Below are 27,332 nucleotides of genomic sequence, written 5' to 3' on the forward strand. Positions count from 1 at the left end.
CTCTGAATCTTGATCATACTAGCTCTGCTCACCTCCTTTCTCCCTTTCTCCCCATGTCATGCTCTCTTCTGGCTCATTCTAGTTCTGCTCACTTCTTTTTCTCCCTTCCTCCCCGTGTCATTCTCCCTTCTGCAGCTTACCTTGTCCAGGTGGCAGCTCTGTCTCTAATCCCTTCCCCATCTGGGCCAGCAGGTACCTCAATCTCGGAGCTGTGATTCTTTTTCTGGTTCTTTCACAGGGAGTTGAGCAAATCGATATTTATGGGGGAGTTAAACACACATGCTGGTCTTCCCTGATTCTGCAGTCACTTCTTTTTTTAAACACTTGAAAATATCTCAGAACCCACATTATTCCATTTGGTTGTCAAGCCACACCATGGTTTTGTAGAGAAGGCTGTATTTCCTGGAGACTCTAATCTTCATTTCTTTTCCTACCACTTTGCCCTTTCCTTTCTCACTTCAGATAATATTCTCCTGCAGGTTTATTTTCAAGATAATTCAGGGAAAGGTGTTTGGCTCATGCATTTTGACCTGCTGTAGTTTCCAAAATATTTTGGAGAGATCTAGGGGGTAGGTCGGAGAAGGCAATGGCACCCCACTCCAGTACTCTTGCCTGGAAAATCCCATGGATGGAGGAGCCTGGTAGGCTGCTGTCCATGGGGTCATGAAGAGTCGGCCATGACTGAGCGACTTCACTTTCACTTTTCACTTTCATGCATTGGAGAAGGAAATGGCAACCCACTCCAGTGTTCTTGCCTGGAGAATCCCAGGGACGGGGGAGCCTGGTGGGCTGCTGTGTATGGGGTCGCACAGAGTCGGACATGACTGAAGCTACTTAGCAGCAGCAGCAGCAGCGGAGGGTAAGTTAACTTCTTTTTGGCCTAGTCTGAGTAGTTTTGATGTGACAGTGAATGTATTCTGACTTGCAGATGGTAGAAAGAAAGGAAGGAAGAATAAAAGAAATGAAAGAAAATAAAGATATCAATAGCAGTGCCCAACAGCTAAATTTATATGAATAATTCTCTAAGGATAACTTGTACTTTACCTTGGGCCCCTGATAGCTCAGTTGGTAAAGAATCCACATGCAATGAAGGAGACCCCAGTTTGATTCCTGGGTCAGGAAGATCCCCTGGAGAAGGGATGGGCTAACCACTCCAGTATTCTTGGGCTTCCCTTGTGGCTTAGCTGGTAAAGAATCCACCTGCAATGCAGGAGACCTGGGATCAATCCCTGGGTTGGGAAGATCCTCTAGAGAAGGGAAAGGCTACCCACTCCAGTATTCTGGCCTGGAGATTTCCATGGACTGTATGGTCCATGGGGTCTCAAATAGACATGTCTGAATGACTTTCACTTTCAGCCAGAAGCAGGGGGAACCAACAGCCACAGGGAGGAATATACTAGCTTCAAGATTACATTCACCCTAGGTTCTTTTTCCATCCTTCATTTGCCCCCCACCTACTCACCCTTGAGCGGCTTGTGGGATCGATCTTAGTTCCCCAACCAGGGATTGAACCTGTGCTTCCTGCAGAGGAAGTATGGAATCTTAACCATTGGACCACGTTGGAAGTCTCTATTTTTAGTTTGAAAACACTTCAACACATTCACTATTAATAATTCTTCTTTCTTCCGAGCATCTAGAGAAACAGGTCAGTAAGAGATTTATGTGGGATGATGAGGCAAATGGGAGCCCGGAAGATCTTTGAGTCCTGGATAGTGTCCTTGATGAGGCTTCTCCTCCAGACTGGAACCTGGGAACATGGTATTAAGCTAGAGCCAAAATAGAGTGAGAGGGAATGTGGAGAAGGGCTTCCCAGAAGACAGAATGTGGAAGAGAGACTTGAAGAAAAGGCTGGTGGGAAGGTGCCAGGAGGGCCATGAGGTCATGGTTTCAGAGTCCTCCAGCCCTCTGGCTAAAGAACCATTTCACTGTGAATTGTTATCCCTATTTGTTTGTGTCTTTAATAATAGCCATAACAATGGATGCCACAAAGGTCAACCCTGGGGCTCCTGCTGAGCTAATGCATTTAGTAAGGGTTGGAGACAGAAATAAATTGATGAAATTGTTGTTGATCCAAACACAGTTTGGCTGGCCAAGGCGGCGGAAGCCTGTGAGAAACTCCAGATGGACTTCATTTCCTCTGGGGTCCTAGGCAAGGACAAGAATGGCAGCTAGAATTTAACTTGAACACATTTAAGGTGAGGCATATGGGATGAAAGCTTACCTCAGCTTCTTATATGAGATGGAGGACTCTGAGTGGTGCCCTGAGAAGCTGGGCTGGCCCACAGGCGGTGGATACTCACTCAGTCCAGGGCAGAGGCCCACCTTGGTAGCCAGAGCAAGCATCATGCCAGTTGTAGAGGAGTCCTGGGCCCCACAGGAGTCTGGACTGCCCCTTGCTGTGTGGGGTCATCTCAAATCCCACCTGGCATGGCTTGCTGGGATCTTACCACTTTCCCTTCAAACGACATTAGGAAAGGAGGCCCCATGGGGTGGAAAGACCCACCCAAGGTCACTTGGTTGGATGGAAGCTGAGTCAGCACCAGAATCTGGCCCTTGGCTTCCTGTTGGAGTATATCCACTTTTCGTGTCTGTAAGCCCCCGACTCCTTCAACCCCAGCTCAACCAGAGGCAGGTAAACAGCAGCCTCCCAGGCCCTAGCTGGAGATGGTGGGGGATGGGGTGCCTGGGGGCTGGCCAGTTTTCAGTCATGCCCTCCGATGAATGCACACCAGAAGCTTTGCCTCATGCACTGTTATCTGTAAGGGCATGAATCCTAGAGTCAGACCTTAATCATTTAATTCCTCTGAGGCTTTCTTTCCTTATCTGGAAAATGGACAACATTAATAAGTGTGTCTAACACATAAAGTGAAATGCTCCATGAAGGATCACTGTACAAGATGAGGGACCCATGACCCCAAAGAAGTTCATGGTGTCTCAGGAGAGCCAGAGTCACCTATTACTGTACTCAGGGTATATGAACATGGTGGTTTAGGAGCAGGGGAAGGAATAACTAACTAACTAGAGTGTACCAGGAGAAGGCAATGGCAACTCATTCCAGTACTCTTGCCTGGAAAATCCCATGGACAGAGAAGCCTGGTAGGCTGCAGTCCATGGGATCGCTAAGAGTCGGACACTGAGCGACTTGACTTTCACTTTTCACTTTCATGCATTGGAGAAGGAAATGGCAACCAACTCGTGTTCTTGCCTGGAGAATCCCAGGGACGGGGGAGCCTGGTGGGCTGCCGTCTATGGGGTCACACAGAGTTGGACACGACTGAAGAGACTTAGGAGCAGCAGCAGCAGCAGCAGGGTGTACCAATGTCTGTCCTACTACTTATCAGCTAGATGACCATAAACACATTTCTTAACCTCTCTGGAGGTGACTGAACTTCTTATGCATAATACGGGAAGATTGAAACAGCACATACATTCAGGGTTATGGATTTAAGAACTGGATATAACAAATACGGAGCACCTGACACTTGCCTGGAGAACTCCATGGACAGAGGAACCTGGTGGGCTACAGTCCACGGGATCACAAAGAGTTGTAAATGACTGAGCGACTAACACTGACATCATTTAAGTAATACTATCCTTTTGCGGAATAAAGCCAAAGAAATCTTCACAGAGGAGGTGATGTTTGAGTTGGGTTTGAGAGATGAGCAGAGTTCTACAGGAAGAACTTAGAGCAGCATGGACAAGGGCATAGAGACATGGAAATATGGCTTATTCAAAAGAGAGCAAGCAGCCTGGAGATTCTGCGGCAGGGAGTTTGTGGGCGTGAGGACACAGGGACAGGTTTTTGTGGACTTTATGCCTGATGTAAAGAAATTTAGACTTTAGGACAATGAGGGCCTTTGGAGATTTTTGAGCCTAGGTAGGACAGGATCAAATTGGCATTTATAAAGATATGCTTAGCTGCCACTTTCTTAGATACTGGTTTTTTGTTGGTTTGTTTTGCCACAAGCCGTGTTACAACAGCACTAATACAATAGTGTTTAAGTCCTGAATGTCTATCAGAAGCCTATTGGTTGTAAGGGACAGAAAACCAAACTCAAACTAGGTGTGGTGGTTTTAAAATAGGTCCACAAATTCTTTGGTGGTCCTCCTCCCTTCCAAGAGGTAAAGACTGATACCCTCCCTTTGAGTGGGAGGGAATCAGTAACTTAGTAATGATTCTAACTGGATCGGACTTAGTAACTCACTGCTAACAAAGAGAATAAGTGGAAGTGACAATGTGCAGTTCAGAATTGAGGTAATAAAAAGCCCTTCTCACTTGCTCTTTTGAGTAACTCATTCTGGAGGAAGTCAGCTACCATGTTGTAAGGACAAGCAATCAGCCTATGGAGAGCTCAATGACAAGGAACTGAGGCCTCCTGCCAACAGCCACATGGGTGAAAGTCCAGTCAGGCCTTCAGTCTTTGCCAACATCCAGACTGAAATCCAGTGAGAGACCCTGAGCCAGAATCATTCAGCTTATACCACTCCCAACCCTCGACCTATAGAAACTGTGAGGTAGTTAATGTTTACTGTTTTCATCCAGTTTCGCAGTTCTTTATTATGCATCAATAAATAATCCGATAGGCCAACTCAAGCCAAAAAAAGGAAATTAATTAGTAAACACAACTGAGAAATCGGGAAGTAGTACAACTTCATACAGGGAATCAAGAGATGTCACCAGGACTCAGTTTTTCTTCACTCCTTAGAGCTGCCATCCTCTGCACTGGCTTTTTCGCTTAGGTTCCATGTAGCTCCTGAAAGCTCCAGGATGCAGTTATCCTCACTGCTGGGATCTCCAGGGGAAAAGACTGTGTGCCTCTCTCCTGGCAGTGCCAGCAACAGGTCATTGACAGTCATGCATTCTGATTGGCTCTCATGTCCAGCCCAAACCAATCGTTGTGCTCTGATTGGCCCTTTGTTGCTCAGCCTTGGTGGTTAGGGGTGTGGTCAACTCTACCTGCAGAACAGGGCCTGCTGTAGAGGAGGTATCTCCCTAGAGGAAAGTCAAGGTACAGTTGCCAGGAGAGGAAATGGTTTCTGGGCAGTGAAATAATGAATATCTATTATGCCCACACTTGCCCTGTACTTTTCCTCATGTGTCTCACACGCATTATTCCATGCCAGCCTCCTGGCTGTTCCTCAAATGCTTTCCCTTTTTCATGTTATTTAGGTCTTAAATATTCCCTACTCAGTTTCCTTCCCCAAACACCCCATTTAAAAGAGTAACTGCCCTCTATGTCTCCCCTGTGATGTTGTGATTTATAATAAGAAATATATATTTGCTCTTTGTCCTGTTTTTGGCACAGAGCTCCTAAACCCCTCAAAATTTCCTAAGTGGTAAGAGCAATAAAGATGTCTTTATATTCATAACAAACCCCTTTCAACCACACTAGAGTTTATGTTAATTGTATGGCTTTTGGAAAGCACCTAAGGATGGGGGCTGGTTGCCAGGGGAACCAACTATGTTATTGCAGGGTTGGAACTTTCAGCCCCATTCCCGTGACCTTCAGGGAAGTGGGAGCTGTTGGAGGTTGAATCAATCACCAGTGGCCAATGATCTAATCAATCATGTCTGTGTAATGAAGCCTCCACAAAATCCCAATAAGGACAGGGTGTCGGGGTGTGTTTCTGAACGGCTTCTGGGTTGGCGGACACATGGAGATTTGGGGAGAACGACGTGCCCCAAAGAGGACTTTAAAAACTCTGTACCCGTTCCTGCATACCTTGCCCTATGCACCTCTTCCATCTAGTTATTCCTGAATTATATCCATAGGGTCGCAGAGTCAGACATGACCTAGTGACTAAACGGCAAAACTGGTAATCTAGTAAGTAAAATGTTTTCTCTGAGCCACTCTAGCTCAGAGCGGGTTGTGACAATCTCAGAATTCATAGCCAGTGTGTCAGAAACACAGGTGGCAACCCAGACTTTTGTTTGGCATCCGAAGTCACGTAGGATTGAGCCTTGACCTGTGGGATACGATGCTGTTTCCAGGTAGGTAGTGTCAGAATTGAGGTAAATTATGTGGAGGACATCCAGCTGGTGTTGAAGAATTGTCTGGTAGTGTTGGAAAACCCATGTATCAGATCCCTACACTCTCTATTCCCCTTCCCTGCTTAATTTTTTTCCCCTGAATAATATCATATTATTTTCCTCATTTATCTTAGTATCTCCCTTTGGAATGTGAGTTTCATAGGGCAGAGATATTGTCCATTCTAGTTCCTGCTATATCCTCTGTGTCTAGAACAGTATCTGGCCCAGAGTGGGTACTCAGTACATAATAGTTGGATAAATGAATGAATGGGGTTCCCTGGTAGCTCAGCTGGTAAAGAATCCACCTGCAATGCAGGAGTGCAGGAGACCCAGGTTCGATTCCTGAGTTGAGAAGTTCCCCTGGAGCAGGGATTCTTGGGCTTCCCCTGTGGCTCAGATGGTAAAGAATTTGTCTGTAATGCGGGAGACCTGGGTTCGATCCCTGGGTTGGGAAGATCCCCTGGAGGAGGGCATGGTAACCTACTCCAGTATACTTGCCTGGAAAATCCCATGTCCAGAAGAGCCTGGTGGGCTACAGTCCATGGGGTCGCAAAGTCAGACATGACTGAGTGATTAAGCACAGCAAATGGATGTTCACAGCCATCCTGGGAAATAGGTGGGATGAAGGTGATTCTTCTTCTGTTAGAGGTAAGGACATTGAAACTCGAGAGATGGCTCCTGTTGGCAAAAAGATTAAAAAGAATTTTTTGGAAACGTTAATTGCAGAGTGTTAATGAGAAAACAGCAGAGGGGAACTTAGTGGATTACAGTGTGTTCCCACCAAATGAAGGTTAAATGATGCCCTGATCAGTGGTTCAAGTAGAGAAACTAGTAGAACTGAGTCATCCTCTGGCACTGTGGCGATACATGCCTCCTGAAAGCAAAAGAAACACCTGCTCTATCACAGTCAGAACTTACATCATGCTGGGAGTCGCAGTTTAATTTCAGCAAATAGCAACAGTCACATTTAAATGAAAATGGTTCGTTTAAATCTTATTGGTTTTGCCATTTCCGTTAAACAGAATCTGTTACCTTGTTTTGATTTTATCTTGGTGGTAAACCTTAAGAAGATTGTGCCTAGTTTTATATTTGTGCACATTTAAGGACCATTAAAACAAAAATTAAGTAACTTTGTGAAAATTTGTATCCTTTATAAAGGGACTTACTTTGTATTTCAGATTGTGAAACACTGTTTCCCAAGGCTCAAACCCTCTTGTCATTGAAGATCTGAAGGAGGAGCCTAAGGATGTTCTTAGCACTTAAAGACCATCTGGCAAAGTCCAGCTCTCTCAGTTTGCAGGCGAATAAACTGAGGAGCTTGGAGAAGGAAATAGCAACCCACTTCAGTGTTCTTGCCTGGAGAATCCCAGGGACGGAGGAGCCTGGTGGGCTGCCGTCTCTGGGGTCGCACAGAGTCGGAAACGACTGAAGTGACTTAGCAGCAGCAGCAAACTGAGGAGCTCAGGTCTTTTGACACCCCACCCCCACCCCTGGGGCTCTTCCTCTGATGTTATCCTGTGCTCAGTTAAGGACACCTGCTCCCCAAAAGCTATACCATTATTTCCACGGAGTGACCTGAGCAGGCTTCTAAGGATGAGCTTCTATGGAAGACCAGTGGGGCAAGCTGGGATTGATAAGACCCCTGAGGAATTCACTCCCCTAGCCTGGGGTCTGCCTGTCCCTCCCAAGGGGGTGGGGGTGGGAGGGTACTAGTCACCAGGAATTTCCCAGTTGTGACTTGGGTGTTTCGCTCTGGTAGTTGCTGGGAACTAGAGGCAGCTGGGGAGAGACCCGCACCCTCCTCAGAGGGCTCAGGTTGGGGAACCCACCAGGCACAACTGTCCCCTGATTGGAGCTGACCTCAGGGTGATTCTCTGAGGAGATTTCTGAGGTTTCTATTTGGATTGACCCCTGGACTTTGGGGTAGCTCCCATGTAGCTCAGTTGGTAAAGAATCCACCTGCAATGCAGGAGACCTGGGTTCGATTCCTGGGTTGGGAAGATTCCCTGGAGAAGGAAATGGCAACCCACTCTGGTATTCTTGCCTGGAGAATCCCATGGGTAGAGTAGAGGAGCCTGGTGGGCTATAGTCCATGGTATTGCAAGGGTCGGACATGACTTAGCAACTAAAACACCACCACCTGGACTTTGGGGGAGAGATATATGCAAAAAAAGGTGAAAACAAGGGCACCAAACCAGCTAGATGTTCCATCACCTAAGATCTAAAACCTGAGAGCTGGGCAGAGCATGAGAACCAAAGAAACATTTCTGCCTGCTCCAGGTCAGTCTTTTAGTAAAGATTCTGCAAGAGGGACCCTGCCCATCATCTTCTTTCCTCCCCTGATGAGCCTGTGGTGGGAGGGCCAGGAACTGGGTGCGGGTGGCTGAGGACTTGGGCCTGAGGGCTGAGAGCTGCCTGCAGGGATGAGAAGGATGATGACCTGGTCAGTTTCTCCAGCGCTGGTTTCTGGGGGAGGTCCAGGACTGACGAAATGCTTCTGTGGATGATGATGGCAAAGCCTCCCACAGGTTGAAGGGGGAAAGGGAGGCCCAGAGATGAAATTTGACTCAGGTCATTTTTCATTCAACAAAGACTGTGTTGGATCTTTTGTGTTCTAGGTGCTGTGGTAGGCTGGGGGTGGGGGCGGAGTAGAAGGGTAAGACTGTATAAGGGCTGTAGGAGATGAAATGTGGGCAAAGGACTACAATAAAGCAAAGCAAAGCAAAAAAGAAAAAAGGCTCTTTTCAGTTACAAATGATGTGCTGTAGAAGCTCAGGGGAGAGTGACTTAATGCATTCAATTGCTGATGAGTGATTTCCCCTCTTCTAGCCTTCTACAAATACAATCATTCCTTATGAGAAGCCCATAAGGAACCTTAGTCTGTAAGTCAGAGGTTCAGGACACAGTGAAGGAAACCCCCAGATCTCTGGGATTGTGAAATCCGTGGTGCTTTTGGTTTCCAGAATCTTACAGATCCTACTTGCGTGTTTCCCCACAGGGCCTTGTGTGGTCATTTCCAGACTCAGGAGAAGATGGGCCTAAGGAGCACTGGAGTGGTTGTGGCAGCAGGACAGGCTCCCGGCTAGAACTCTGCATTCTTTACATTCCTGGCATATGTCAATCCAGTTCATTTTTATCCGAAGACTGTGTTATTGGTAACTATCTGTTGGATGGATGCATTTTAGGGGAGAAAGCCTATGGTTTGGTCCCAGCTAGACCAAGAGGCTTGGGAATGCCAGGACTCTTCTTGAGTCTCTTAGTGTGCTGCCTGGCACAAAGTGGGGGCTTGGTAAGTACTCCCAGAACTCATAGACATACCATTCCTCCCTCTTTCCAAAGGTTCTTTCAGCTACAAAGCACTTGTGGCTTTCTGGGTGACTCATCACTGGCTGGAGTGGGGCTGCCTGCAGCGCTGGTAATGGACTAAACTAGCCTCTCAGAGCTGGTACTGAGCCAGGAGTTCCATTCCTCGAGGAGCTGGGGAGAGAAAGCCCCAACTGGTGGAAAGGACCTGAGTGTTTTCCTGACCACTGACCTGAGACTCCTTCAGTCTCGATTCACACCCACTGGCCTATAGAATGGCAAGACCTCTGCCCACAAGCACAGTTCCTTTGTCATCGCATCCAGAGAAATCCAAAAGGACGGAAAAGGGGCTGGAAAGGCTGAGCCTCTGGGGAGAAAGGAATCAGTGCTGTTCCAGATGAACCCTCCCATTTTCCTTCATGATCTTCCCTTACTCTAACTGGGTTGCTGATGTGACCCCAGGGATTATTTCTTTTTCGTTATTAAAAAAATATTTATTTATTTGGCTGTGCTAGGTCTTCTTTGATCTTTGTTGCAGCATGTGAATTTTTTTTTTTTTTTTTTCAGTTGTGGCATGTGAATTCTTAATTGCAGCTTGTGGAATCTATTTCCTTGGCCAGGGATCAAATCTGGGTTCCCTGAATCGGGAACATGGAGTCTTATCTGCTGGACCAATGGGAAGTCCCTATTTCTTTTTAAAGGAGCTGCTTTTCTTAAACATTTTTATTGAAAAGTCATAATGGACCTGCTCCAATGCAAAACAAAACAGCTCCCACAAGGGGCCAAACAGTCTCCCCAAACAAGCATTTCTGGAATATTTGCTAAGCATCTTCTACTGCCTCTAAGAGAGGACCACATCTTTCTTCTTTGCTTTTATATCTTCATAGAGCAATTGCTTGATAAATATTTGTTGAATGAACTAATTAATTAAATTTGGGGAAATTAATAAAATATGCATGTCATCATCTGTTATCTCAAGCAGCTAAAAAATAAATTGCTGGGACTTCCCTGGCAGTCCAGTGGTTAAAACTTCACCTTCCAATGCAGGGGGTGTATGTTCGATTCAGGGCCAGGGAGCTAAGATCCCACATGCCTTGCAACCAAAAAACCAAAACATAAAACAGAAACAATATTGTAACATATTCCATAAAGCCTTTACAAATGATGCACATCAAAATCTTTAAAAAATATAAATAAATTGCTATTATCAATGGCAGTGGGAATGAGAGTTATTGATTCAAATGGTCAATAGGTATATGACAGATTAAACCCATAAAAACAGACCACTACTCACCAATCTTCATGACTAAAATTTAAAAAAATAACACTGAGTGGTGGGAGAACATGGAGCAACTGAAATTCTCACATTCTGCTGCTTGGAGAGTAAATTCTTAGTTTGTTTGAAGAATTAGCAATATCCACTAAAATGAAACATATCTCTACAATAGGATGACATAATTCTCTTCCTAGGTATATATGTATAATTTCTCTTGGATGTGATATATATGTAATATCTCCAAGAGAAATTATTTTTCCAAGAGAAATGTGTTCACCAAAAACACACATAAAAATATAAAACTGTTTATAGCAGTTTTATTCAAGTTTCAAACTGTAAACAATACAAATGACAGGAGAGTAGGTAAATTACTTAGCATGTACTTATACAATGGAATACTGCACAGGAAGAAAACAAACAAACAAAAATCAACTGCTGATACAAGCCACGACATAAACAAGTCTCACAGACATTAAACTTAGTGAAAAATCCAGAAACCAAAGTATGCATACTGCTTGATTTCAGAGACAACTTTTCAGGCCTTACTTTCCAGGCCTTTCGGCCACGTCTGATGTTGCTGATGCCCCTCACTTTGATGTTTCATTCTGGATTTTCAGAACGCCATGTTGTCCAGGCTCCCTGCGCTTCTTCGGACCATTTCCTCTCTGTCTCCCCCAGGGGTCCTTGTTCTTTACAGTTCCTTTCTGAGTCCTGCTCCTCTGGGCGCTCTTAGCTCCACCGAGGCATTCTCCCTGGAGTTCCTCATGGTGTCCATGCTATCCGTAGGCAGATGACTCTCAGATTCTGTTTCCCCTCAAGTCAGGGCTGTGCCATCACCTGCTTACTGGACAGCTGACTCTGGACAGAGCACTTCTGGTTCCAGCACTACCTGGATTATTCCAACTCCTTTTTTTTTTTTTTTAATTTCATTTTATTTAATTTTTGGCCACACCACACAGCATGTGGGATCTTAGTTCCCTAAGGACTGAACCCACGTCCCCTGCATTGAAAGTGCAGAGTGTTAACCACTGGACCACCAGGGAAGTTCCCTCCAACTCCTTTGCAACTGGTTGTCACAGCTTCCAACCAGCCTTGCTCCCCTCAGAGAGGCATGTGGCAGAGAAGGCCTTCACTGCCTGGCTGCTGTCCACCTCTCCAGCCCTGTCTCTGGTCCCTCCTGGCCTTGAATTTCTAGTCTGGCCATGTTGAAAGCTAGCATTCCGTTTATACCATGCAGCTTCCTGCCCCCATGTATCAGCTCACACTGCTCCTTCTGCCTGGAATAATCTCCCACTCTCCTCTTTGGCTGGCTGGCTCTTGTTCTTTAAGGCTCACTTGAATTCCCCCTCCTCCAAAAAGTGATACCTGGAGCTTCCTTTCCTACACTGGGCTCAAAGTCCACCCTCTCTACCTACCCTGCTACAGTCCCCTGGCTGGGGAAGTATCTATCTCCTTGTAGTATATTTTTCTGTGTGTCTCTGCTGGACTGCCAGAGGCAAGGAGTGTCTATACATAACATCTAGCACATCCCCTGACACATGGATGCGGCTCCACAAATATTTATTGAGAGAATGAATGGCTGCCGCACCATCATTACCCTCGATATCAGGTTTAGAGCCAGAGTTTAGAAGTGGATATAAAATAGTCTATAAATCTGCTGTCTCCGTGGCTCAGAAGCAGTGCTTCCTCAGCCAGGGACTTGTAGAGGGCACACTGCTGACCAGTGACACTTGTATAAATGTGCGAGATGGACTAATGGTGCAGGCAGTGACACATCCCCCGTATCTGCTGACGACAGCAGCGGCTGGCTCTCCTGGGAGTCACAGGCACTTTTTTCAACTTTCCCATCTGTTGGCCTTTCAGGTAACCTAATTCATGGCCCTTTCTTACTCCTTCAGTCACCTCTGAACTGACGGTTGTTTTCACAGTAAACCCAGCCATCCTTCAGGAGCATACATGGATTAAGCACTACTCTGTGCAGACGCTACTGGAGGCCTCTGGCTCCCGTTCTTGAGTCCCGGAGCTCTCAGAGGAGCCCACCAGGGTGTGAGCCCACTGGGGCGATCCGCCACTTACTAGGACAGGCGTAGAGCAGGCAGGCTCCACGAACTTAAAGGTGTTTCTTCGCTCTTGCCCTCCTTCCTCCAATAACAATAAGGCTTTGTTTGTCAGGCATAGGGTTACCGGGTTGGCTTGTGGAGCTCTGAGAACCCGATAAATCCCCGTTTTAAGCTCATCTTTGGGAAATTCAGTTTCTCCGTCGGGTCAGGGGTGTGTATTGAGGGGCCGTGGAGTAGGTAGATCGCTCAGAGCTATTAGGGTGCTGCCCAGGTGTGTATAAGGATAGTTTGGCCCTGCCAGCCCGCGGGAACCCTCAGCGGAACCCGGGAAGCTGGGCGACTTAGACCCTGAGCCCAAGGGAGGGCAGCAAAGGAGCCCGCGGCGAGGCGGGAAAGCTGTGTGGCTTCGGAGGCTGATGGCTGGTCAGAAACCTGGCTCCAGCAGGGCAGGGGTCCGCCGGGTCGCGCCGCGCGGGGCGGGGCCGGGGGCGGAATCAGGAAATTCCCAGGAAATTCCTTTCCATTCTGGCACTCCCCGCCCCCCTTCCCCGGGTGCCGATCTCTCCGGACCCTGGGAAACAGAAAATGAAATGCTTTTCGGGTTTCTTCGCGTCGGTCCTCCAGCCCCTGGCAGTTGTGGGCTTTGGAGCGCGTGGGAGCGCAGGACGCCGCAGCAACGGAGTACTGGGCCTTCCTGCGGGCTGGGAGCGTGTCCAATGCCCCGGCGGTTCCTCCTGGGGCTCCCGAGCGCGCGGCCGCTCGGTCCCCGAGCTCGGGGAGGCGTCCGCCGGCTTCGGTCCCGTTCAGCTTAAGCTGGTGTCACATGAGCCGCGCGGGGGAGTGGGAACCCGGGGAGTGGGCGGGGGCGTGTGCGCCGGGAGGGGGCCGCCCAGTCCACCTATATGCGCCGCGGCCCGGCTGACGGATGCCAGGAATTCCCAATGAGAGGCAAAGGGGGGAAGTTTGGGCAACTCGGCCTGGCCAATGGAGAGCCTCCGGAGGGCTCTGCCCCTGCCCCTCGCCCCCGCCCGCCTCTGCGCCCGCAGCGCGAGTGTGTCCGCCTCGCTCAGTGTGCGTGGAGATTAGGTCTGAGCGCCGGCGCTAGGTAGGCAGTCCGCGAGCTCCAGCCGCCGCCGCCGACGCCCCCAGCAGCCGCCTTCGCCAGCAGCGCCGCGGCGGAACCGGGCGCAGGGGAGCTAGCCCTGCCCCGCCAGCCCAGCCCAGCCCAGCCCCAGCCCCAGCTCAGATCGTCCCGACTCCCTCCCCACGCCGGGGCAGCAAGCCGCAGCCGCCGCCGCCCGGAGAGAAGGTGGAGGAAGAAATCCAGCCCCTAGCACGCGCGCACCATCCATCATGGACCATTATGATTCCCAGCAAACCAATGACTACATGCAGCCCGAAGAGGACTGGGATCGAGACCTGCTCCTGGACCCAGCGTGGGAGAAGCAGCAGAGAAAGGTAAGCAACCTCCCCGGCCCGTCGCAGCCCCGCCCGGGGCAGCTCGGCTCGCGGGGCTCTGGGGTTCTGGGCTGCGAACCGGTTCCAGGCGCGCACGAGCGGGGGCGGGGGATGCGCGGCCGCAGCTAGGTGGGGTGTTGGGTTACAGGCGCGGGGCGGAAGGGGGAGAGCCCCGGCCCCAGAGCCCGCGAACGCCGAGGCTGAGCGCTGGGAGGTGGGGCCGCCCGCGGGCAGGTCGCCTTGGGGCGGGCTACCCAGGCCGCCCGGCTGTAGTCGCCGCGGCCCCGCGAGGGCAAGGCGCGGGGGCGGTGCTCCGGAGGCTGGGGCTGAGCCCCGGGCTCGGTGGCAGTTAGCTCCGGATCGATTTTCCCTTTCCTTCCCCGCCCCTTGACCGCCTTTCCATATGGCGTGCGGTGGCAGCGCGCTTCCTGGGTCGCCTTGGTACCTGAAGGGGACAAGCTGCATGGGTCCTCCCAGCCTCAGTCCGCCGGCCGAGGAGGCAGCGGGCGTGGCGGGATTGGCACCCACCTCCGGGTCTGTGTGGATGTGGACCTGCCGGAGTGGGGTTAGGGCCGAGAGAACCCGGGACCAAAGCGGGCTCCCCAACGGGCCCTGTGGAGGCGGGGTCAGGGCGGCAAACCGTTTTATTGCTTAACTCGGTGCTTGGTAGCTGCAAACCGAGATGAGCTTGCGTCTGCGTCCTGCCTCTCCGATCCCCGCTCATTCCTGGCAGATGGCGAATTTGGGCAACTTGATCTGAGTTGAGGGGCTCGGTAGGGCAAGGCATTGTCTCTGGGGATATTTGGGGTCAGTCCTTGGGGTTCCATGCTTAGCCACCGAGGCGCGTCCCAGTGCCGGGTGCGCGCTCTCCCACGGGCGCCGGGCTCAAAGCTGGCGAGGGGACCCGGGCACAGCGGCCGGTGGCAGGAAGAGGTCAGAAACCACTCTTGTTGGGGGGGAGGGCGCCCCAACCGTGCCTTTGCTTCCTGCCTGCGCGGTGAGCTCTTGCCCCAGGCGGCCACGTACCCTGAACACCCTTTTCCCTCCTCCCCCGCGGCCCGCTCCCATCCGGTCCCTTCTTAACCCCCACCCCCACCTCCACCCCTCCGCTGATCTGGGAATGGGGTGGGGGGGACACACAGGATGGCGCGTCCCCCTGGATAGTGCGGTTAGGGCTGGGCTGGAGGGAGAACGCTTATGTCCAAAAATGGTAACATTCATTCCCTTTTTTAAACTTAAAAGGGGGGGGAGTTTAGGGAGCCGACTGAAGTTTTTTTTCAGCCAAAGGCATCCTGTATTAGCTCACTCAGGAATCCTAAGCCCTGAAACTGGCGCCCTTTTACTCACTTCATCAGACAAGCAGAGGTAATTTAAAACAGCGCACAAAAGGCTTCCCAAAGCAGGGCGACCTGAGCCCCAGGGTCTTGGCTTCTGCTGGGCCCAGCCCTCTGCAGCCGCGCCAGAAGGTTGCCCTGCTTCTAGCCGACTTCTTTGCCTTGCGGCCGTTACTTAAACACCCCTCCCCCTCTACCTGTCGGGCCCCTCGGGGAGGGCTGGGGGAGAGGTGAGTCCCTCCCTCACCTGGTTTATCTCCTGGGTCAGTTGTACTGTTGGGGAGTTGAGAATGGAATAATCTGGAGATTCTCATGGGGGTAAAGGTTGGGGAGTTTCAAGGTGCACCTTTCTTGAGAATAGATTTTAAATTGGACAGGAGGAGTGGGATTAGTGTGTGGTGGATATTTGGGGGCCTTCTGTGGCGGGGTGGGTAGAAGAGTAGAAATTTCTGTTTGCCTAGCACCTACTGTGTGCCTGGTGGGGTGGAGTGACAGGACTGCCCAAGAATTAGGAATTAGGTCCTTTTAAGGACTGTGGGACTAAGCATTGGACCTACACATGGTATTCAATATTATCAAATGAATGAATGAGTATATTAAAAGCAGTGGGGGAGAAAAATTAGTGTCTCTCTTTCCCTACACACACACTCAGAACTCTGACCTGGGTAGTAATGGGTGTGTACCAGGATTTTGGGCAGCCAGGTGGGAACAGGGTCACCTGGGAAGGTTGGTTACCCAGGGACAAACCCCACAGTTCCAAGAGCTTGGGATTGGCTGATGTATGCTGGGCACTGTTCTAATCGTATATATTGTTTCAGTTGTTACTCCGAGCAGCTCTGGGAGCTGGGCAACAGGAGGATGAGGAAATGAGGGGCAGAGGTGGAAGTAACCAGCCTAGCGTCCAGACAGCTGCATGGTGGGGCTGGGTTGCAGCCGTGCTCCAGCAGACAGCTTCCCCTCACTTGTTCCTTAGTTGGTGAAGGAGGCTGGAAAGCTGGGTCTGGCACCCAGAGCCTGCAAAGATCTTGGACCAAGGGGAGCCAACCCCTGCTTTGGTGGGGTTGATGGAGAAGGCCCACAAGCTCTGGGCCTTGATTGAATCTGGTCCACAGCTTTTTTTTTTTCTGGGCCATTAAGTCTCTGTAACTTCAGTTTCTGCGTATTTCCCCTGGTTCTCAGCAGGCTGGTGGGGATCTAAATTGGTATTATAACGGGAAGATCAGATTTAAAGTAACTTGGTGCTTTTGACAGTCTCCCTGCTGACCCTGGGAGGTGAGGGTTGAGTGGGACAGAGCCGACGGTTCCAGATGGAGGCTGAAGAGTGAGGGTGGGGTGAGGAGGGGCAGAAGGAGGTCACGGTGCTATGAGATACAAAGGCCACTGGGCAGGAGGCTGAAGACCCCCGTGTTCTGTCCTAGACTAGACAACCTGGACTGTGGGTGAGACTTCGGGCCAGTCATTTCGCTTCTCTGAGCTTTTATTAGTTAGTTCAGCAAGTACTTTTGGAGCCCCTACTCTGGGCCAGGCTGGGATCCTGGTGCAGAGGGTGGAGCGTGAACTAGGCAGGCCAGGTCTCTGTCCCCGAGGCCCTTCCATTCTGTTTCCTCCTCCGGCCTGCCCTGCCCACCCCTCAGGGCTCCTTACAAGCATCAGATTAAATGACTTCTTGGGTGAGGCCAAGGCTGATGCAGATTCTGGTAGAAGTCTGTGCAGGTAGCAGGCATGACTCAAGAGCCTGCCTTGGGTTGGCCACGGCTTGTCCCTTCAAAGAGTGCTTCAGTGCAGAGTTCATCATGCTGGGCTCCTTGCCTCAAGACACAAAATGCCGTGGCTTGGGGGAGTTTACTGGATTTCGCAGTCTTTCCGATGTTGGAGGCTGAGAACTGAAGCTGTCTTTTCTAGGGGCCCCAGCTCTGAACGTCCATCTTTGGGGAATGGCCAGAGTCCTCAGTTTATTCCCTTACATGACTCTCACACACATCCTCGTGTGTGCTCATGTGTGCCTGGAGTCAGCTTGGCTAGATTTTGAGTAAAATCCTGGCTCTACACTTGTATGCTTGCAGCCCTGGGCAAGTTACTTATCCTTTCTCAGCCTCCAATTTCTTATTTATAAAAAGACGCTAATACCTACTCCCCCCTCCCCCCCTACCCTCTTTACTGCTAGGTCGACAGCAGAGGATATGTAAAAGGGCCTCTTCTGCTGTTCAGTTTTATTCTCTCTCTTCCCTCTAAATCTGGGAGGCTCTGGTGTACTGTGTATTCCCACAGGTGCCAGCCCTGCGTTTTTGTTCTGTTTTTCACATGAAGGACCTTAATTAATATTTGTTGAGCTGATGGATGTTCAAACAGAGAGATGGCCCTGGCAGGTGAAAGAAGGTAGTTGTAAATAAGCCCAGATCCTGATTCCATGTCTACGTCAAGCCAGGTTGTCAAGCTATGTGGCAGGAAGAGAGGCTGCTTTATTTACATTTGCTTCTGGACTTTGAGGGGCTTCCTGGTGGCTCAGCGGTAAAGTGTCTGCCTGCAATGCAGGAGCCACCGGAGACATGGGAGGAGAGCATGGCAACCCACTCCAATATTCTTGCCTGGAGAATCCCCATGGACAGAGGGAGCCTGGCAGGCCATGGTCCATGGGGTCACAAAAAGTCGGACTGAGCATGCACGCATCCATGTCCTGGACTGAGAGATCATCATCAGAGGAGCTACCAAGGTTACCCACCAAGGTGGAGGATTGCAAAAGGGGAGAGTCTGCCATAGGTGGGTTTATCTGGGGAGGATCAGGATGTCTGCCTACCTGAAGGCAGGAGGTTAGGGTGAGTGATGCCTGGTAGCGATAAAGCCTGAGAGAGGAGAGAATTGGCCCTCATCTCCATCCTCATACCTCTAGGGTTCTTCCCAATTCACTCCTTGTCAGTGTCCATGGGGGCAGGACCCAATCTGTCCTGTGCTCTGCAGAATCCCTAGTGCCTAGTACAGAGTCAGACCTATTGCATGTGGTCCAGAAATGATGATGAAATAATTGGATAAACATCATGCATGGCTCCTAACTCCAAGCCAGGGCAGTAGAGATTGGGATGAAATGCTTTACATTCCAGATAAACCATCCCTTTCTGGGACTGGATTCTGGCTCCAGCCTCTGCAGGTGGACATGCTCTGGGGACCCTGGTTCAAGTCCTCACCCCTCCACTGGCTAGCAGTGTGATCCAGGGTGAGTCACTTACCTGCTCTGTGCCTGCTGATGCCAAGAGGGAAATGGGGATAATAATTGTTCCTGCCTGAAATAGCTGAGTAGAAGCTTAAAAACCAAGTAAGGTATATAGGGAATTTAGCATAGCACATGGGGTATAGTGAGTGCTCAGTAAATGTTAACTATTTTGAGGAACCAGAGCTGCTATGGGCTTTTTAACGTGATGCTTTGAGATAAGATGCAGTATATAAATCTGCTTCCGAAGGAGGCCAGGAGTGTGTTGGAGTTGTGTTGTCCTTGACCTTTGACCCCAAATTCAGCGCTGGCTCATTGAGTGTATCCCGACCTTTCCGTTTGCTCAATCCCTTGACCTATAGAATGGTATAGAATCCTTTGCCTACCCTTTTCCTACTTCCTGGGAATCCAAGATGAAGAGGTGAATGCTGAAGTGCTTAAAAACATTGTCGGCTGGTGGTAATACAGGTAAAATGACCTCGGAGTGTCTTCAGGCCCCTCTGATAATTAACTGATGAATGCCAAAGTGCTTAAAAACATTGTCGGCTGGTGGTAATACAGGTAAAATGACCTCGGAGTGTCTTCAGGCCCCTCTGATAATTAACTGAGCGCGTTCTGCAGGCCCTGCTCACACTCCCAGCAGCTCACCCAGCCCTGCTTGGCTCCAGATTGCAGCTGCTTCCTCTCTGAAACCCGGCCCACGTGGGTGCTCTGAGTGCAGGTGCTCCGCTAGTTGGTGAAGTGGTGGACAGAACCTGGAAGAGAGATGGGAGAGATGGATGGGCTGGGAGCCTCAGGGCTGCCCTGGAGAGAGAGATATGAGAGGGCCTGGGGCACAGGGCGGGCCAGACTTTCCAGTTCTGAGCAATGATGAGACCTTGAGGGGCTGCTGAGATGGGCTTTAGGATTCAGCCTCTTCAAAAGGAGGAATCCCGCTTCCTGAAGTCTGACTTCTTGAGGACAGCTGCCAAGGCCTCCTTGCTCAGTGGGATGGGGCCTGGGAGAGGCCCTGACCCCTGGGACCGTCCCTGGGGACGGTGGGCGGTTCTGTGCGAGGAGGTCACACCAAATGGGCGTCCTGTCACCTGGGATTTGTGGTTGGGATTTGGGGCTCCTCTTTCCAGCTTCTCGAGGAAGGCCTGGGGCTGGGCGCCTGGCCAGTGGCCACAAACCATAAACTTGGCTTGAGGACTTGTCACATGAGACCTGGCGCCTCCTGCCCTGCCAGGGTGGGGCAGCCTGAGACGTGGCCCGGCCACAGACCTGCTACTGTGTGCCTGCTTCTCACCTTCTAGCCCCTGCACAGTGTGGGAGCAGCGGCGATGTCTGCTTGTGGAGGCAGCCTGAGCGCTGGTTGAACCCCCCGTTAGGTGGCAGATGCTCCATCCAGGTGGGGCTGTGACAATGACAGGTTAGATGCAGAAAGACAGAAAATCCCCCCAGGCCATACCGGTCCCAGCCAGGGGCATGGCACTGGCCACTGCGGGGCAGGACGTGACAGGGAAGGTTCTGCTGGGAAGCCTTCCTTTCCCTGGCAAATATCAGGGGTGATGGTGGTGGGGTGTGTGTGTTTGTGTGTACAGGGGGGTAGGGCTTCCCCTACTGGAGGGGAAAGACTGGGAGGAGCAGGGGTGCCAGTGAGTCCGCCTGCCATTGTTTCCCTCCTTGTCCTCCTTCCCCATTCCCTCTGCCCCTCCCAGAGCTGACCTCTGACCTTGCTAAGAGGCCAGGCTGTTTGTACAGCTCATAGGTTGGACCCTGCAGCCCCACACCTCCGCACAGGTGTTGTCGTGCAGGTGTTGGGACTGTCCAGCACCTGAGCTGCCGCCATGTGTGACCCACCCCCACTTTTCCTGGGGCCTGGTGTGCAGCTCAGGGTTGAAGTGTCAGGGCATGTTTCTGGGACCCTGCTTTTATCCCCTGAGTGTGGTCAAAGGGCCCATGTTGCTGCAGGATCTGGGGATCCAGGCTGAGTTACTCACCTGGGGTACTGAAAGGGTCCCAGAGCCCACCAGCAGCTGGATATGGTTTGGACAGTCCAGTCAGCAGCTCCCCAGAGGGGTCACAGCTAAGAGGCGGCAGGCAGAAGGACCCTGTAACCTGGGTTCCGTAGTCCTGGTCACACTGGGTCACCCTGCTGGGACTGGGGATTTAGCCCAGGGTGTGCTGGCTCCTTTGGCGATGGCACAGTATCCTAAGTCCTGATTGCCCAATCTGAGGCAAGACACCTGGGGAGTGGCCAGGGCAGGGGGTCCAGCAAGGCAGGGCTCAGCCATCCTGGGAGCCCCTAACACAGGGCCAGGATTCCTGCTGGTTCTTGGGCTGAGCATCAGGTCGGGGAACCCTCCCTCCTCAGTGGGTAGAGGGTAACCTTGGGGAGAGGGCTAGTCCTTCGCTCTCCTGCTTGTCCCTCCTGGTCTTCCTTCACCCACATCACCCCCATCCTGGCTGGGGGTTACTGGCAGGATCTTGCCGTGCAAGGCACCTTGTGAGTCTGGAGTAGTCACACTTGGCTGCAAAGATACGTAGACCACAGTCACAACCTCACCCTGCCCCCTCCTCGTGCTTGTTCGGCCACCCCACGTGGTGCCATTGCTTGCAAAGGGGTTGGGTGGGTGTAGCAGGGCCTCCAACCCTTCCCAGACAGAAACTGGCTGTCCCAGCTGCCTGCTAGCAGAGCTAGGAATGGGACTGGATTTTTTTTTTAAGTTGAAGAAATTCTTTTTCTTATGATAATCACAGTGGCTCACCCTTTCTGAGCATGTGCTCAGCATTCCGCCCTGTGCTAAGGACTCCACATGCATTAACACATCTAATCCTGCGAGAGGGATACTCTGACCCTGTTGCACAGAGGAGAGAACCGGCTCAGAGCAGTCACATAACTTATCCAAGAACCCACAGCCTGCAGAGGTGGAGCTGGGGTCTGAAGCCGTTGCCTCCTCAGATTTTGCTCTGCTGCTTATAAAGCAAATGCTTGCATTTCTAGCAACATTTAACCAAAGCCAAAACATATACAAAACAAAACCCGGTGATGAAAGCGTTCTGGAATTAGATAGCGGTGGCGGTTGCACAACCTTGTGAATATACTAAAAACCGCTGAACTGTAGGCTTTAAACTGGGTGACTGACAGTTTAAGAATTATATCTCAACTTTAAAAACCCTCAGCTAATGCTAATTTAGGAAGAGAATGACAGTCGCCTGTCAGCCCACCTCCCAGAGGTGAGCTCTCTCCATCCTCGCCCCTCTTTCTCTCACTTGGGAGTCCACCTTTTCTCTCTCACTCACTGTTTATGAAAAGGTCAGGGATCCTGGTTCATTGCGAATGAATGGGAGAACAGAAGAGAAAAATAATCAAGAAGGATAACTTTCATAAAAAGCCTGATGTGGCCCTTTTCTTGGGAACTGCTTAAGACTAGAGCCCAGATAAGCACAGGCAAACAGAAGCCTGGGCTGGGGGTGGAGGTGTGTCCTTCCTCATTGATCAAAGGCTGAGCCAGTCCCATGGGACCTGCCTGCTTGGCCTGGGATTACTTCCCACCTTCTGCCATCCCATGGTTAACAGGGAGGGTCTAAGTGGGGCAAATTTCCCTAAGTCCTGAGGCATGAAGAGGGGAGGGTAAGGCCAGGGTCCTCCCCCAGGAGACAGCTGCCCATTCTCAGAGGTTGCCTAGCAATAGTGGGAACAGGTGACTTAGCCCACTACAGAGGTGGGAGGAGAATAAAAGGCAGCTGGGATGGAAATCGGGAGTAGATGCAGAGGATGCTGTTACCCTGGAAACCGCCTGCTTGGTCCTTGGCTGCAGTGGGCTACTTCTGGGCTGGGATCCATTCTTCATTGAGAGATTGCGGGGACCTCTCCAGGCCTGTCACCCACAGGGTTGGGGAGGGGGAAGGATATGTAGAGAAACCTCTTGCACATGGCCTCTGTGGGGGATATGTTCTCTGCAGCCTCGTTTAACATTCACAAGAGCCTTGTAAGGCATGTCGGATGATCGCACTTGATAGATGAAGATGCTGAGCTTAGAAATATAGAATAACAGGCTCACACCCAAAGGCTCACAGTGAGAAGGGGCTGGTACCCTTGGTCCTTAAAACAAACATTTCATTTTGGCTTAAAGCATTTCACGTGCCCAAGATCTGGGAAGGAATGTAAACACTATCCACCTTCAGGGAAGGGAAGAGAAGAAGATGAGAGAAGCGAAGGCTAGAAAGATGAGTTGTCTGTTTTATATCCAATGATCAACCAATAATATTTATTAAGATGTCTTGGTTCTCCAAATAAGTAAAAAAGACTGTAGTTTACACTGATTGAAGTTTGCATGGTTTAGATTATCTCAATCTTAAAAAAAACCCTTTGAGAAAGATACTGTTAACTTCCCTTGTTACTATAGATGGGGAGATTGAAGCTCGGGGGGTTTAGGTAGGTTTCCAAAGATTGACCAGCTAATAAACCAGTTTATGAATGAACCCAGGCAGACTGACCTTGAAATGCCATCCTTCACCAGAAGTACAGATGCACCCATTGCTATCTTGGAGTTTATGTTTTAATTGAGACAAGGCTTACATATATAAAATAATATGGAATAGCTTAAGATGGAATATAGTGATTCCCTGGTGGCTCAGACCATAAAGAGTCTGCCTGCAATGCGGGAAACCCAGGTTTGATCTCTGGGTTGGGAAGATCCCCTGGAGAAGGAAAGGGCAACCCACTCCAGTATTCTTGCCTGCAAAATCCCATGGATGGAGGAGCCTGGTGGGCTGCAGTCCATAGGGTTGCAAAGAGTTGGACATGACTGAGCGACTTCACTTTAAGATGGAATATAACCGAATACTCATTAGATGGTTCATGATTTTTAACATTTATGCTTTCACATGTGTCCTCTCCTTTCACTGTGATAAAAAGACTTGTGAGGTCTTATTCCCACTTTATAGACAGAGAATGTAAGGCTCAGAAAGGGGGAGTGGTTTAACCAGGGTCTCTTGAAGTCCAAATGGGGCAGAGTTGGTTTTGAATCCAGGTCTTTGACTAGACGGTCTGTGACACTAAAGGGGGTGGGTGTAGGCCTTTCTGAAGTTCCTTTTCTGGGTTGAAAGGTCACGGAGGATTCTAGTTGTATTTCTCCCCACTTTTCAGTAGAAGGAGTAACTGCAGGGAATAGACTCCTGAGCCTGGTGGCCTCTCCTGGAGCTGACCCTAGCTGTGGGGGGCTGGCTTCCCTGCGATGAGAGTCATCCATGCCCCCTCCTTCTCTCCTCCTTGGGAGCCTTCAGCTTCAGCGGCTCCTGCGGGTCCCTCTGTTTGGTCTCCAGGGACACCTAGCACCTTTGAACCAGGTAGCTGATGCTCAGTGTTTATTTTGACTTTAGAAGCCTGTGCCTGTAAATACAAAGTTGCAGGTTCTGATTTGAGCCTTGAGGCTGTTAAGAAAGGGGGTGAGGGTGAGTCTGAGAGCTTAGGTTGGGGTGAGCTGTTTTGGTTTTCAGTGCTGCAGGCCCGGCCAGGGGACAGCATTGAGGGTGGGGGAAGACCCTGCCCTTTCTGTCCCATCCCATCACCTTGCAGCTGAGGCTCTAAATCAAAGGCCATGATGAGGGCCTAAATCAAAGCCATGATGGTGGAAAAGTGATGGGGGTGGGGAGGGTAAGGAGCCTGGTCTCTACCTTGTTTTTCCTGTTCTGTGGTGGTTGGTACTTGGGGGCTGCGGAGTGTGGTTGCAGGCCTGTGATTTGAGGCCAGGGCTTACAGGGGAGCATTTTTATGGGCCTGAAGATTTATTTTTTAAAAGTCATCTGCAAAGCTGATTATAACCAAGGGGAATAGAACAGAGTGGTGCCGGGCTCCGTTTTCAAATCGTCTGTAGGTGAAGTGACCAGAGGGGAGGGTGTGGCAACGTGGGTGGCCCCCTTCAGGCAGGTCTCCTAATGGAACTTGGCTTTCGATCTTGGAAGAGAGGCGGCAAGTCCTGCCTGTGGGTGGGAGGGGGCTTGTTACTGTCAGGCTCTGTCTTTCTCCTTATGTCCCATGTGGAAATGTGCACATGTCACAGCCTGTGGTTTGAGGATGGAGAGAGAAGTGGCACTTTTAATTCTTCTAAGTCCCCAAACCAGAAAATGGGATCCATGCCTCCCCAGTGTGGGGCTGTACTGGGGGCAGGGCCGGTAGCTCTGAGGTCCCGGGTCTGTTTTGACCTCCAGGTCTGTGAGCGAGGATGTGTGTGTTGGTGTGAATGGAGGTGTGTGTACGTGGGTGTGTGTGTATATATATATGTGTGTGTGTGTCTGTGTATGTTTGTGTATGTGTGTATGTGAGTGTGTGTATGTATACGTGTGAGTGGGTATGTGTATTTGTATGTCTGTGTATGTTTGTGTATATGTGTGTATAACAAGTGTGAGTGTGTGTATATATGTATATTTGTTCATGTGTGTACACATGTGTGTTTGTATGTGTGTATGTCTCTCTCTGTGTGTGTGTGTGTGTGTGTGTGTGTGTGTGTGTACATGTGTGTGGTGTGTGTCTGGCTCTGAGGAACCCCTCTGTTGTTTTTGGCCACTGCCTTGACTTCGGCAGGGGAGTGGCTCCCTTTCAAACACCACAGACATCCTCCAGATAATGTCTAATGGCACTTTCCAGTAGAGTTCCCGATATTCGGAAAGGCCTTTCCAGGAACCCAGAGTGCTTTTCCAGACTTGGCCCTGGGAGCTGGGAGCTGGAGGAGGTGGAGCAGGGGAAGCGGGGGTGGGGGTGGGGGCCCAGACCCCTGGTTTCCTGCCCTTCATCCTGGATGCTGTGCTAGCTGGGCTCTTTGGAGGTGTCTTTCATGAGTCCTGAGGACTCACTTTAGAAATCTGGATAATTTTCCAAACTCTAGCCACCTAGCTTTTCTTTTTTTTTTTTTTTTTGATAAGTTAAGCAGTGGTAAACTTAGAGATTCATTGTATATAATCAGCTTTCAGCTTTTTTACAATGAAAGAATTCCACATTGGGATTTTAATTCCCTGGGCCTGTCTGGATAACTGCCACCCCCCCCCCCCCCCACCTTTCCCTTTCCCTCTTAATGGTCTGCTTGGTGCAGGCAGCAAGGCCATATTGGGGCCCAGGGGTGTCCAGTTAGGGCACCTGCTCCCAGTCCCTTTCCATGGAAGCTGCTGGCTCAGGACAAGGCCAGCTTAGGTCCACCTTATGGCCCAGGGAGTGTGTTTGGAGTTACGGAGCTGAGCACCCACCCCCTCCCCTGAGCAGGAGCCAAGCCCGGGCTATGCTGTGGACCAGGCACATCTCTGAGTGTTTCACAGATATTAATTCATTTAATCCTCAGAACACCCGTGTGAAATGATTTGGCTGGGAGAGTAAGGAAATTTAGACCTGCAAAGGCTCAGGCGGTTACAGCTGTTATTTCTATATTTTCTGCTCTGAGGCCCGTTTGCAAAGAAGATGAACATAGCAGATTGGAGACCCTGGCCTTCTTCTCCCCAGTCCCGTTCCTGTCCCCCAGTGGAACTGATCACTATCGAGCTTGGTGGTTTTCATTCCTAAGCATCCATTTATACAGTTCCTACCTGTCTGGCTGTGTGCATGGCAGATGGTGTCACCCCCAGCGTATCACCGTGCACACCGCTGTTTCTGTGCTTGTCTGTCCCACACCCCACTTGGCAGGAGCTCTGACCCCATTCCATGGATGAGATGGCTGAGGCCTGGAGGGGCTGGAGGACTTGGGGGATGTTTACAGGTGGCAGGTGGGGCCAGAAGCCGGGCTTCCTGCCTTTGCGGGTGGCTCTTTGTGTTCACCTGCTGCTCCTGCCACATCGGAGTTCAAAGACTGACTGGTATTTGGTGAGGGAGGGCAGGGGCAGAGAGTCTGTTTTTTATTTTCTTTCCTCCCACGTGTGTTTTTGACACCTGGTTCTCATGCCCTGGGGCATGTGCTCCTTTGCCCGCTGCCCTGGACTCACAGTACTTTGCCATTTTTTTCTCTTCCCGGGAGGGAGCCCTTCTGCTTTTATTGTTCCTGGATGAAGTAAATATGCAATGACAGAAAAGCTACTGTGAATTAAGGCATGCTTCTAAATGAATTTGTATTGTATGTCTCACAGTGGCTTCTTGCAACATTTGGAAGTTAGTTGTTCTTTGCACATAGTTTTGGAAGAGGCGGGAGGTGGGAAGCCGTGGCTGGCTGAGTCCATCTTGGCTGGGTCCCAGGGGCAGCCAGTGGGATTCCAGTTATGTCTGTCTGTGCATGCTTGGTTTCCTGGCTCTGGCCCTTTCTTCCTTCTGCCCTGGCTCTGGGCCACTCAGCCCCTTGCCTTGCTCACTTAGCGCCTGGGTAGAAGATGGGTTGGAGAGAGCTGGAGAGGACAGACATGTTGGCAGCCTCTTGGCAGCCTTTGCCGCACTTGCTTAGGGCACTGTTGTGAGACTCTTAGCTCTGAAGACATTTGGAAGGTTCTCAGGGGGTGTCACTCATCTATGACTGAATGGGGACTCCTTGGATGAGTGAAGGTGAGTCTGTAGGGTCTCCTGGGGCTTCCTAGTAAGGAGTCCATTGCCTGGGGCTCCTGAAGCCTGCGGCACTGGCATCTGGACACTCATGCCACCTCATCCCAGAGCCTTGAAGCCTAGAAGGATAGGAGTGGTTTAACAGTGGTTCTCACTTAACGTGCATCAGAGTCA

The 27,332-nt window shown here is 50.6% G+C and overlaps 1 protein-coding gene and 1 long non-coding RNA gene across 5 annotated transcripts in view; both read left to right on the forward strand.

Annotated features, from left to right (window-relative positions):
* The first annotated feature begins 798 nt into the window (after positions 1–798).
* LOC123327985 lies at positions 799–9,513 on the forward strand. Its single transcript, XR_006542652.1, has 3 exons — positions 799–859; positions 9,030–9,186; positions 9,371–9,513. It is a non-coding gene; the product is annotated as an uncharacterized LOC123327985 (long non-coding RNA).
* Positions 9,514–13,696: 4,183 nt separating this feature from the next.
* Positions 13,697–27,332, forward strand: part of ACTN1 (actinin alpha 1) — a 97,792-nt gene continuing 84,156 nt past the window's right edge. For 2 of the 4 annotated variants that reach the window (XM_025295299.3, XM_025295302.3), the window contains exon 1: positions 13,697–14,128. In XM_025295299.3, coding sequence (XP_025151084.1) covers positions 14,024–14,128 — 105 coding nt within the window. In that variant the 5' untranslated portion in view covers positions 13,697–14,023. The remainder of the gene's footprint in view (positions 14,129–27,332) is intronic. The other 2 variants (XM_025295300.3, XM_025295301.3) reach the window with 1 other exon arrangement.

This window comes from Bubalus bubalis, chromosome 11, assembly GCF_019923935.1.
Source record: "Bubalus bubalis isolate 160015118507 breed Murrah chromosome 11, NDDB_SH_1, whole genome shotgun sequence".
In the NCBI taxonomy this organism is placed as follows: domain Eukaryota; kingdom Metazoa; phylum Chordata; class Mammalia; order Artiodactyla; family Bovidae; genus Bubalus; species Bubalus bubalis.